The sequence below is a fragment of the Mustela erminea genome, chromosome 17 (assembly GCF_009829155.1).
Source record: "Mustela erminea isolate mMusErm1 chromosome 17, mMusErm1.Pri, whole genome shotgun sequence".
NCBI lineage: Eukaryota > Metazoa > Chordata > Mammalia > Carnivora > Mustelidae > Mustela > Mustela erminea.
Genome location: NC_045630.1, coordinates 41,668,849 through 41,681,731, shown reverse-complemented (window position 1 = coordinate 41,681,731; position 12,883 = coordinate 41,668,849). Strand labels below are relative to the sequence as shown.

At 36.8% G+C, this 12,883-nt stretch overlaps 1 protein-coding gene across 5 annotated transcripts in view; it reads right to left on the bottom strand.

Annotated features, from left to right (window-relative positions):
• Positions 1-12,883, bottom strand: part of CAMSAP2 (calmodulin regulated spectrin associated protein family member 2) — a 118,552-nt gene that overhangs the window by 36,059 nt on the left and 69,610 nt on the right. For all 5 annotated transcript variants that reach the window (XM_032317065.1, XM_032317066.1, XM_032317067.1 and 2 more), the window contains 2 exons: positions 10,211-10,372; positions 4,640-4,723 (listed from right to left, as the gene is read on the bottom strand). In XM_032317065.1, coding sequence (XP_032172956.1) covers positions 4,640-4,723; positions 10,211-10,372 — 246 coding nt within the window. The remainder of the gene's footprint in view (positions 1-4,639; positions 4,724-10,210; positions 10,373-12,883) is intronic.

Below are 12,883 nucleotides of genomic sequence, written 5' to 3'. Positions count from 1 at the left end.
TTAAAACAAAAAAAGTTGGTCACAGTTTTTAATTGCTAAGGAACTTTGGTAAAAATAGAAATTCACAGGGGCTGAGGTAATCAAGCAAAGATGTGTAAGTGTTCACCTACTGTCTCACTGGGAAAAGTGTAGTCTACTTTGAGACTACACCTTTAAATGAAAAGCAATTAGAGCTCAGTTAATATTCTTTCTCCACAGGTTATTCCCTCAACCAATTCCCAACCCTCTGTAAAATACCTCACCAGTATTTCTATTTTAAAAGTGGCAAGTGTTACGCTGAAAAGACAGGTATCTTTAATACTGTGAGAAACAAACTTTACTCTCTCTATTAGTACTGTAAATTTAAGCATAGAAACCCATGAATTTGCAGCTATTTCAAAAATTAACCAAATAGTCTGTTTACTAATGCCCAAATATGTCTTTTACTTCATGTCCCCACTCATGTTATTCCCTATGACCTAGTGCCCTACTTTGCAAATACCATAAAACCTACTAAGGCCCTATTCAAGTCCCATATTTTCCAGAAAACCTTCTTAGATATTTTACTCCCAGTTACCATAACTCTACAAGTTACATATATATACTCATACATATAAAAGTTTGTAATAATCAGCTACTTGCTATTTTCACTAACCATTTGCTTTGAATCCCTTACTTTTACTAATATATTAAGAAAGGAAAATTTGAGAATCATTTTAGTTATAAAATTTAGAAGCCATTTAATTCAACTTTTAAATTTTTACAGATAAAGAAAATGAGGCCCAAGAGGTTAAGTGCCGTGGTAAAGGTCATGAAGTTAGTTAGTGGCAAAACTATTCTGACTTTAAGTTCATACTCATCTTTCCATAGCACTTTGAACAAACTCCTTAAAAGAATGAATGTTGGACTCAATGTCATTAGCTATAAACTTCAGAGATCTTTTAAGTTAGGGCTGCAAATTCAACAAATAAAAATATGAGATCCTCGTGTATCTCATTGTGAAATTCACATTTAACTGGGCATCCTACTTTAGAATAAAAAGGAGCATTAGAGGAAAAAGAGCAACTTGAAACAAAAACAGAAAATAACACTAGTAAACTGCTTAAACAAAACATTTTTCTAGGACATGGTACTATTTAAAATGTCTTCCTTTTAGGACACCAACCAACTCAACAATCAGAAATACATCATCAACAGATCTAATAACATCTAAAGAAATACATTTGGAATTCTGATTTTGGTCCAGCACTTATAATATACAGTGCAAGTAAAAAGGGCCAGTCTCTAAAATCTATAAAGAACTTATCAAACTCAACACCCAAAAAACAAGTAATCCAATTAAGAAATGGGCAGAAGACACGAAGACATTTCTCCAAAGAAGACATCCAATGACCAACACACACACCAAAAAGTGTTCAAAATCACTTGGCATCAGGGAAATAGAAATCAAAACCACGTCAAGAAAATCAAAACCAAGTCAGGAAATGACAGGTGTTGGTGAAGATGTGGAGAAAGGGGAACATTCCTACACTGTTGGTGGGAATGCAAGCCAGTGCAGCCAAACTAGAAAACAGTATGGCAGTTCCTCAAAAAGTTGAAAATGGAGCCATCCTATAACCCAGCAACTGCACTACTGGGTATTTACCCCAAAGATAGAAATGTAGTCATCTGAAGGAACACCTGCACCCCAATATTTATAGCAGCAATGCCCACAATAGCCAAACTATGGAAAGAGCCCAGACGTCTATCAACAGATGAATGGATAAAGATGTAGTGTGTGTGTACACACACACACACACACACACACACACACACACACACACACAGGAATATTATGCAGCCATCAAAAATTGAAATCTTGCCATTTGCAACAAAGTGGAGACCAGAGGGTATTATACTAAGCGAAATAAGTCAATCAGAGAAAGACAATTATCATATGATCTCACTGATATGAGGATTTGAGAAACAAGACACAGGATCATAGAGGAAGTGAGGGAAAAATGAAACAAGATGAAACCAGAGACAGAGACAAACTGTAAGACACTCTTACTCTTAGGAAACAAACTAAGGGTTGCTGGAGAGGAGGAGGGTAAGGGGATAGGGTGGCTGGGAGATGGACACTGGGGAGAATATGTGCTATGGTAAGCACTGTGAATTGTGTAAGACTGATGAATCACAGACCTGTACCTCCGAAGCAAATAATACATTACACATTAATTTAAAAAAATGAATAGGAATAAACCTGTAGTTCAAAAAGAAAGAAAGAAAGAAAGAAAGAAATTATATGGACAATAATGCAGCATTTTTGGGAATGAGGAAATGTTAACTCACTAAATTAAAGTTTGAAGAAGTTAAAAAAAAAACACAGTGCAAGTATCCCTCAACATATGCACGTATTTTACCAAGAAGATGGTTTAAAAAGAAGTTTCATAAAATAGATGCTATTGAACATCTAAGTTGAGAATAAGTAGATAAGGACAAGAGGTAAGAAATGTTATCATCCAAACAATGGGCTCTGGCTATACCTGGATAAATCAAAGACAACAAGGCTAATCTGGGTTAGTAGGCCAGCAAGCTAGAGTAGGTGGGTGGCGTGGCAACTTCTTTCCACTTATATAGCAATAAGAAAGAACAAGTCATTCTACCTCTCATCCCTAAAAGGAGGAAAGAATCAAGAATTGTTTTTATGGGAATAAAAATCAAGAATGAAGTGACTGAATTTCCAGCCAAACCAACCAGTTCAAATGCCAAAAATCTCGTCATTAGGTAATAGAGATTTCTTTCCCTAGTTTACGCTGTCACAAAGTGGTTCTTCATAATGATGAGACCCCGCACTTTGCAGTAAGACTCTGTAAAATTAACACAGTCTATGTGCAATTTGCACAAAGATTCTAACAATTGGAAAAAAAAATTGAAAATAAAAATATGTATTGTGCTAAAATATGTATTAATCCAAATATTTAAAAATGAATCACATTTACTTCTTCATTTACTCAATGACTCACTAAACAAATATTGGTTGTGAGGTTAATATGCGCAATTGCATAAGACTAAGCACTATTAAAACATCAAAATGTTATAATATGAGTAGTGCCCAGATTCCACTTTTTCTTAAAAGCCACTTGCTCTGTTTGGAATATAAATGGCATTTTTTAATTCCATAAAATTATGTTTATTGGGTCCTATGTCAGCAAACAATCCCCACGTACTTCATGATGCATATGCAATACTACCGAATTTAATCATTATATTTAACAAATAAGATTTCTATGGAAAAAGGTCATCAGTGTTATAACTTAGGATGATACCATCTTAGCTTATTCCTGATTAGAGCCAGGAGCAAAACTGGGGGCAAGGTTTTAACCCCTACAGGATGAGAAAGAGAGAAGAAGGGAAATTAACAGTAAAGGACTCAGAGAAGAAAGAGGAAAGAGACAGGGACAGAAGCTGCTGGAAGTCAGGAAAATGGAGCATGTGATCAGGGGTGACAGAAAACAAAGATTTCCATTCTGATGTACCTAATTTAGGAGAAAGGATGTCTACAAGGTTAGGATGAAGAGTTAAGTATGGACAGTATTTTCAGCAGCTAGTCAGTAAGCTAAATGAGGGAAATCACTGTGATCCCAAAATAACAAATTTAGACACAATTTCAGGTGATCTCTTACAAAAGTTTTCTACTGAAGTTGGTAATACACAAAACACCTTTCCTTTTCTTTCCTTTTTTCTTTTTCTTCTTATAGAGGTATCAATGACCAGGAGCATTAGACCAAAATGAATAGAAAAACTGTATAATAATAAAGAAACTTTAAATAATTCAACTGGAAAATAAGATCTCTGAATGCTTATAATTTCTTTCACCCCAATTCAAATGCTACAGAACATGTTTAAAGAGCTCTCACTGTTTTAAAAAATGTGATATACTATAGTGTAGGAAATATACTTCTGGTCTTAGTATATGATAAAAATACAAATTTTCAAAGAAGGAAACTCTAAAAGCCACAAGAGTTTTGAAAGCATGAAAAAAACGAATCCATATTAATGTTTCTTCTTTCTTCATAGAATAATCATAATACACAATTCCTGGAATATATTTTATTTTATTTTTTATTTTTTAAGATTTTATTTATTTATTTGACAGAGAGAGATCACAAGTAGGCAGAGAGGCAGGCAGAGAGAGAGAGGAGGAAGCAGGCTCCCTGCCGAGCAGAGAGCCCGATGCGGAACTCGATCCCAGGACCCTGAGATCATGACCTGAGCCGAAGGCAGCGGCTTAACCCACTGAGCCACCCAGGCGCCCCCTGGAATATATTTTAAAGGCCGGTCCTACTACAAGTCATTGTAAGGCTGATACACTGAAAATGTTTTCTTGTTGTTTCATACATTTTACCAAAGGCAAAGCCATTATTTTTGCCAAAAGTATTCCAGAAATTGAGTTCTAATCATTAAAAGTTTTTCCTAAACACCTTCATCCAATTAACCCTCATTTTGTACTTCTACTTACTTGGCATTTATGACATGCTTTCTTAGGGCACAGTTAACCACCAAAAAATAATTTTATGAATATATCTATTTATTAATATCTGTATTTCCCAAACAATACATGTATGTGAACATACATAGTCTATCAATAAAGGCACCTTATTTTCTTTGAAACATATACCTTTTGACCTCCCGGAGCTTCAACTGTGTGATGTTCTTTCAATTTCTGTTCTTGTTCCATAATGTCTTTCAAATGTTCATTTACCTTAAAATATAAAAACACTAATTTGAATTTATATTCAAATATGACAGTAAAATAACACGCACCATAAAATGTCTGTGGTCAGATCTCCAATGTCAAATATTGGCATCACTTAAATAAGAAAATTTCATTTTCCCAACCAGAAAAAAATAGTATTTTACAGGTGTTTTATTTGATATTCTTAAATTAATTTATTTAAAAATTTGCTGAGTATCTACTATATGTCAGGAGCTGGTTAGAGTTCTAGAGAAAAAAGGTACTCAATTTCCAATTTTAATGCTTACAAAACAAACCTTAAATTTTTATTTTCTTTAAAGATTTATTTATTTGAGAGAGAGAGAATGAGCAGTGGGGAGGGGCAGAGGGAGAGAGTGGAGAGAAGCAGACTCCCTGTGGAGCAGGAAGCCTGACTCGGGGCTTGATCCCAAGACCCGGAGATGATAACCTTATCCAAAGGCAGACACTTAACTGACTGAGCCACCCAGAACCCCAACAAACTTTTGATTTAAAGATCTTATTTATTTATTTATTTATTTGAGAGGGAGAATGTAAGAGGGCACAAGCAGGGTGAGCAGCAGCAGCAGCAGCAGAGGAGAGGGAGAAGCCAGATCCCCGATGAGCAGGGAGCCCACTATGGGGCTTGATTCCAGGACTCTGAGATCATGATCTGAGCTGAAGGTAGACGCTTAACCAACTGAGCCATCCAGGCGCCCCAACAAACTTTTTCATAAAAATTTTATTATCTCTTTAAGGACTAGTAAATGGAAATTATTTTCCTTAAAATTAATGTTTTCATTTTCAATAAAAACACTAGGTTTTTTTTTAATGGCATGAAGCATTTATTTTATTATTTTTTCAATTTCAGTAGAGTTAACATTACGATACTAAATTAGTTTGAGGTGTACAATATGGTGATTCAACAATTCTGTGTATGACTCTCGTGCTCATCAAGGTAAGTGTACTCTTCGTCCCCTTCACCTATTTCAACTATCCCCTCAACCCTTCTCCCCTCTGATAATCATCTGTTTGTCTCTATAGTTAAGAGTCTGTTTTCTGGTTTGTGTCCTTTTTTTCCTTTAATCTGTTTCTTAAACTCCACAAGTGAGTGAAATCATATGGTATTTGTCTTTCTCTGACTTATTTCACTTAGCATTAAACTCTCTAGATCTATCCATGTTGTTGCAAAGGACAAGATTTCCTTCTTTTCTAATGGCTAAATAACATTCCTGTGTGTGTGTGTGTGTGTGTGTGTGTGTGTGTGTGTCACACACACAGTAGAGAACACTTGGAATCAAGTTCTTAATCCGTGATTTCATAGACCTGTCCCTGAATCATGAGCGGGTTTTACTGCCATCATAAGGCCACAGCTAAAATAGATGTTAAAATCTTCTCTATGAGAAGTTTCTTGGGAGAAGGTCTAATTTATCTCCTATTACATTACTCAAACATCCATAATCTAGAAAGGTTAAACAGTCTATATAGTACATAAAATATTTCTTAAGAATACTTTAAACAATTCTGGATTTTGAGCTAATGATTTTAAGGTCACTCTAGTAACGAAAAATAAATGTTCAAATTGTTTAATTATGGCACTCTGGAAAACATTAATGCCATTATCAACCACCATAACTCTAAACCCATAATTTTCTGAACTCTTCTATTGCCCAGAATTCAGTTCAGTGGCTAAAAACAAATGGAGAGAGAGGGGGCCTGGGTGGCTCAGATGGTTAAGCATCTGCCTTTGGCACAGGTCATGAACCCGGGGTCCTGGGATAGAGTCCCATATCGGGCTCCCTGCTCTTTGGGGAGAATGCTTCTCCCTTTGCCTCTGCCTCTGCCTCTCTCTCTCATGAATAAATAAAATCTCTCAAAAAATAAAAATAAAAACAAATGGAGAATTTAAATGTATGATAAAATTTTTATAAGGTTTTATTTATTTATTCATGAGAGACGGAGAGAGAGGCAAAAGGAGAAGCAAGCTCAAGGGAGGGAGATGTGGGACTGGATCCCAGATGATGGGATCATGACCCGAGCCGAAGGCGAGCCACCCAGGCACCCAATTTATGATAAATTTAATTAACAATAATCACTAAGAGTTTTTTCTATTCATGATATTTCTAAGGGGTTACAAGGGATTTTATCAACAGATTTATTTTAGCATATGAATATGCCATGCTGTAACATTTTCTAGTTAATCTCTTAGATCATCAATTTGGTTGTATAAAATACTCTAAGAGACAACAGAATTAGGAAAGACTTGGGTCTGAATCAAAACCTGTACTTACAAGCTATGACCTTAATAATTCCTTGATGCCTCTCAGCCTCAGATTTTAGTTTGAATAAAAGCTACCTCATAAAGCGGTTTGGGGTAGTATGGCTCTAAAATGGTCTCCACTAATCCCCTTGAATGAGAGAAGGACCTAATTTGCTTCTAACCAACAGAATACAACTAAGGTGATAGGATATCATGTTAGTGATCATGTTACATAACATTCTAATTTCCATCTTGCTAGTCAACTCTCTTGCTGGCTTTGACGATGCAAGCTACCATGCTGGGAGCTATCCTATGGAGAAGCCCACATGGCAGGGAATTGCTAGCCTTGCCTCCACAGAGGCAATAAGAAACTGAGGCCTTTAGTCCAACTGCCTGCACTAAACCCTGCCAACAACCGTATGAACTTGGAAGTAGATCCTACCCATTAATTTTAAGATATACTAGCTTTTATTTATTTATTTTCATTTTAAAATATAAAATAGTAGGGCTCCCAGCAGGCTCAGTCAGTAGAACACATGACTCGATCTCAGGGTTTTGAGTTTCTTCCTTTGAAAGAAAGGAACACGCTGAGTGAAATCTACGTTTCTATGGTTTTCTCCTCAATCCACACAATGCACAGTGGCTAGAACTCAAGCAGAAAACCAGTCTTGTTGGAATGAGGAACTGAGGAAGAAATCTGAGACTGTCAGAATGGCTAGACTTTGAGGAAGAGTATCCTGGGAAAGAAGGAATCACTACAAGGGAGACCCCAGCTCCATGTATAAACTGACATCAAATCCTTGGCTGAGCCCTGAACTATGCACATGTAGGAAAGACTCCAAGCAACACAGAGGGGAAACAAGTGCTGGCAGGCTGAAGAAGCCACTTGCTACATAGGAGACCGGTGCGGCACTTGAGTCCTACCAACACCTTGGGTTCTCCTTTCAAACTTTAGAAGGGTCACACATGATTTAGAAGTAAAGACTGAATTTAAGATAAGTACAGAGAAGTATTACCGGATTTGTCAAAATGGACGCCATCTTCCAAACCAACTCAGGAATAATCTCAGGATAGTAATGGGGATGAGAGAGAGAGCAGAGAAGGCTAGTGAATGAGTAAACAACTCTTTAGAGAGGTTCTGTATATGGATGAATGGGGTTTTATCTGGATGGGGAAGTTTTATTTTCCTCCTTATGGTTTATCTGATAAAACCCTAGATGAGCTGGGTTACCCACCTTCTCTCTAGGGTGCATCTATGGAGGTAAGTATTACTGGAGAAATTTACACAAGGAAGTCAGTTTCACTTTAAATTTAGAAGTACACACTTCAAATGCACACTCAGGGCTTACTGCCAGGCCAAGAAGTGTGTCATTAAGAAGTTCACTTTCCCACATTTCAAGACGATTTCATCCTTTCTTCTCTAGTCCTCAAACTTTCCATAACCCATCCCTTCTTACTGTTAGTTGAGGACCTTGCCTCTCCTTTTTTGAGACTAGAGATGGGGAGCCATCAGGTGGGACTTTTTTCTTCTTGCCACCAAATCTGTAAACTTTCTGCATCAGTACTCCTTCTCTTTCTTCCCTGCTGTTAAAGTAGAGAAAGTCTCCCCTCCAGCATACTAACAGAGGGCAGTTTCTCTTCACTTATTGCTCTGGAACTCTTTCTTTCTTTGTCACGGTAACTGATCCTCCACTTCGGGTCTTGTCAAGCTTTCATGTGCTTGTCAAATTTTCATGTGCGTATGAGTCATGGGAACTTGTTAAAATGCAGGCTCTGATTTGATGGGTCTGGGGTTTGGGTGGAGAGTAGGCATTTCTAAGAAGCTTCAGGTGCTGCTAATGCTACTGGTGTATGGACCACACTGTTATTCCCTCAATCTCCTGCATCATTCAGTTCTCCCTCCCTATTGGATCATTCTCACAAGAATATAGACTTTCTGTAGTGTTTCCCATCCTGATGAATAAAACTTCATTCTTGGATTCAAAAAATATTTACTCAACACTCACAGTGTATAATACCCTACTCTGAGTGCTGGGAATTATATTTATCTGATAAGAAATTATTATTAAATGTAATTATAGATGTTGCAGAATATACAGAAATCTATTTTAATCATTTTAACAGAATTTTTTTTTTTAGTCAAAAGGTAATGGGAAATTTTAAGTAACTTGAACAACTTTACTTTTCATTTTGATTTAAAACAAAAACAGTAATGGAGTGTGCCTTAGTCTGTTCAGGCTGCTGTAACAGAAATAACCACAGAATAAGTAGCTTATAAACAACAGAAATTTCTTTTTGGAAAAATTAAAAAAAATATTTTATTTATTTATTTGACAGAGATTACAAGTAGGCAGAGAGGCAGGCAGAGAGAGAGGGGGAAGCAAGCTCCCTGCTGAGCAGAGAGCCCGATGTGGGGCTCCATGCGGGGCTCAAGCTCAGGACCCTGAGATCATGACCTGAGCTGAAGGCAGACACTTAACCCACTAAGCCACCCAGGTGCCCCTTTTTAAAAATTTTTTGTTTAAATTCAATTTAGCTAACATATAGTGTATTATTAGTTTCAGGAATAGAATTTAGTGATTCATCCATTGCATATAACACCAAGTGTACATTAGATCAAGTGCCCTTCTTAATGTCTCTCACCCAATGTCCCCCTCCCTCTACCCACCTCCCCTCCAGCAACCCTCAGGCGGTTTCCCATAGTCAAGAGTCTCTTACAGTTTGCCTCCTTCTGTTTTTATCTTATTTTTCCTTCCCTGCCCCATGCTCATCTGTTTTGTTTCTTAAATTCCACATATGAGTGAAATCATATATTTGTCTTTCTATGACTGACTTATTTCACATAGCATAATACCCTCTAGTTCCATCCAGAAATTTATTTCTCATAAACCTGGATGCAGGGCATTCCAAGATCAGGGGACCAGCAGATTTGGTGTCTGGTGAGGGCCTGCTTCCTGGCCATCTCTTTGCTGTGACATCACAGAGCAGAAGGAGCAAGGGAGCCCCCTGGGGCCTCTTTTATATGGGCATTAACCCCATTATAACTTAATCACTTAAAGGCCTCACTTCCTAACATCATCACATTGGGGGTTAGGATTTCAAAATAAGAATTTTGGGTAGAGAAAACCAGCAATGTGTGGCAGAGTGGCAGTGCATAACTGAGGATTTTAACTGAGGATAAATTGAGGAGTTTCTGGTTATGAAACTCATTTTTACTACAGTGAGTATATTCCTACCTTATTAATCCAGTACATGACAGCATCCTCAATATCATACGGCAGATCCGTGGCTTGAAAAAAAGCTGAATACTGTTGAGCACACGCAATTACTTTTTCTATACTGACCATTTCTACGGTATAAGCCATCATTAGCGTATCTATCATGGCCAAGTGAGCACTCTGCAAATATAAAAGAACACAGAGTTTTAAAATTACACTTAGAAACTGTCGTTTATATATTTTAAAATGCTAATAATAATTCCTAATGAACAGTAACAGAACTAAAGACTACAGAAGACAAGCCTTAATAAGAAAGCACAAAATAAGAGATGAGCTAACTGAACCAAACTAATTTATCATTGAAATAATTATGGAGGATCCTTAAGACATTCATTATCTTCTACTCAGAGAATGTTCCTTTCCCCATTTTTCCTATTTTTAATAATGTTGTAGTCATTTATTCAGCAATACAACTTACAAACTTCAAGATACTATGTCTGGTGCACTGATTATTAATGGTACTAGTCAATTTCCAATCTTTGACTATGCTTTTGCCCCGGGCTTCACATCCACATAGTAGAAGTTCCTAAATTCTACTGCCAAAATGTCTTTCAATCTACTGATTGCCACAGTGCCAGTGCAGACCATCAATATTTGCCACCCTTGAAGGAGACAAAGACCTCTGATTCTCCTGGCTCCATCTTCCTCCTCATCCTATTCACCCAGCAGCCCAGGACTTCCAATCTTTCCTTTGCCTTTATTTGTTGGTGTACATGTTTTCTTGTTTTTAAACACAAAAGTATTATTACATGGTGATTCTTAAAAGTTCCAAACATTACAAAGTATATAAAGCAGGAATTACCTCTCTCCTAGTCCTTCTCCCCTAGCAACAGGTAGTCTAGTATATATTCGTACAAAGACATTCAATGCACATCAAATAGGTAAATATTCACATTGTGTCCTCTTCTCTGGCATTATAAACAATGGTACAACATTATATTTCTCCAGAGGCAATTTTAAACTGTGGGGCTATTGGGTCCAAGAGCAACCACATTTTAAGTTTTCATAAATAACCACTGATCTGCTTCCTAGAAAGCTTCTGGCAACGTTTATCTCCTGCCAAGAATGTTATCACCCTGCCTGTTTCCCCACATTTTTTGTCAAATATGACATCATTCACTTTTTATCATATGTATCAGTCTGAAAGGTTAAAAAAACCCCACTCTTGTTCGACTTTGCATTTCTCTGAAAGAGGATGAGCATCTTTTTACATGCTAAACAAAAAAATTGTATTTTTTCCTTGGAAAACTGCCTGCTTATATCTTTCACCTATCTTTCTTTTGGGGATGTTCCTCTATCTTCATTTCTTGTTTGTGAGTGTTCTTTATATATTAGGAAGATTAGATCTGTGTCATTCTGATAGCAAATACATTTTCCTAGTTTGCCTTTGGATTTTCAACTTTATTTATAGTATGCTATAGGGAAGATCTAAACATATTCTTCGTAAAAATCTATTGATCTCAATATTATGGCTTCAGAATTTACCCCATGTTTACAAAAGGCTTCCTCACCCCAAGAATATGGAAATATTGTCCTCTATTTTTTCTATTAACTTTAAACCTATCTAGAATTTGTTTCTGAAGACATTATAAACTAAGGCTAGTCATTTTTCCAAATCAGAGATTTCATCATATCATTCTCTCATGAAGTCTATCTCATTTACTTTATAGAAATCTAAACTCCTTAACAGAGGTAAAGTTCTTTAATCATTGCCCCTATCAGTCTAGCATTATATTTTACCATTTCTTTCTCCCAATCCACACTCCTTTCAGAAGAGCCACAGAAGACTGCTGTTTCCCAAATCTGTCACCAAATTTCAGGTTTCTATGCCCTTGCTGCTGTCATCTTCTTTACAAATATATACTAAGTCCTGACATTGGCTTAATTGCCATCTTAATTCTAAAGGTTTTTTTCCAACTCATTTTCCAATCAAAATGACTCATTCTTCCTACAGAATGAGTAGAGGTTCCTACAAAATAGTTTGTACTTGCAGTAAATTTTGACTTATGTGAAGAAGGGCATGGGTACTGGTATTTTTAAAAAGCTCCCCAGAAGCCAGGGTTGAGAATCACTATCTCACCGTAGTACGATCACCTGTACACAACACTATTCTCCTAGTGAGAAAGTAGGACTTTTGAGGGCAAGGAGATATTTATCTTCATATTTCCTATACCTAACATGGTACCTGGCAACTAGTAAGAGCTGGAAAGAAGGAAAGAAGCAGGGTGTCTGGGGGGTTTAGTTGGTTAAGCGACCAACTCTTGATTTTGGCTCAGATCATGATCTCAGTTCATGATCTCAAGGTCATGAGATTGGAGTGTGCTTAAGAGTCTCTCTCTTCTCCCCTTCTACCTCTCCCCATTCACATGCTCTCTCCAAAAATCTAAAAAAATAAAATTAAAAAGAAAGAAGGAAAGAAGCTAGTCTGTGTGTCACTGTAAGGAAGGAAGAGCTAACTTTACACTGGAGCTTAAAAAAGAGGGTTTTGACTAGGAGGTGATAGACTAGCCTACCAAAAAGTTAGCACTGTTTATAGAAAGGCAGATACCTTATCTTAATAATGGCAATCATAAAACCAATGGTGATTCCTACTTAATAAGTCTAATTCATGTGCCAGATGCCATTCTAAGA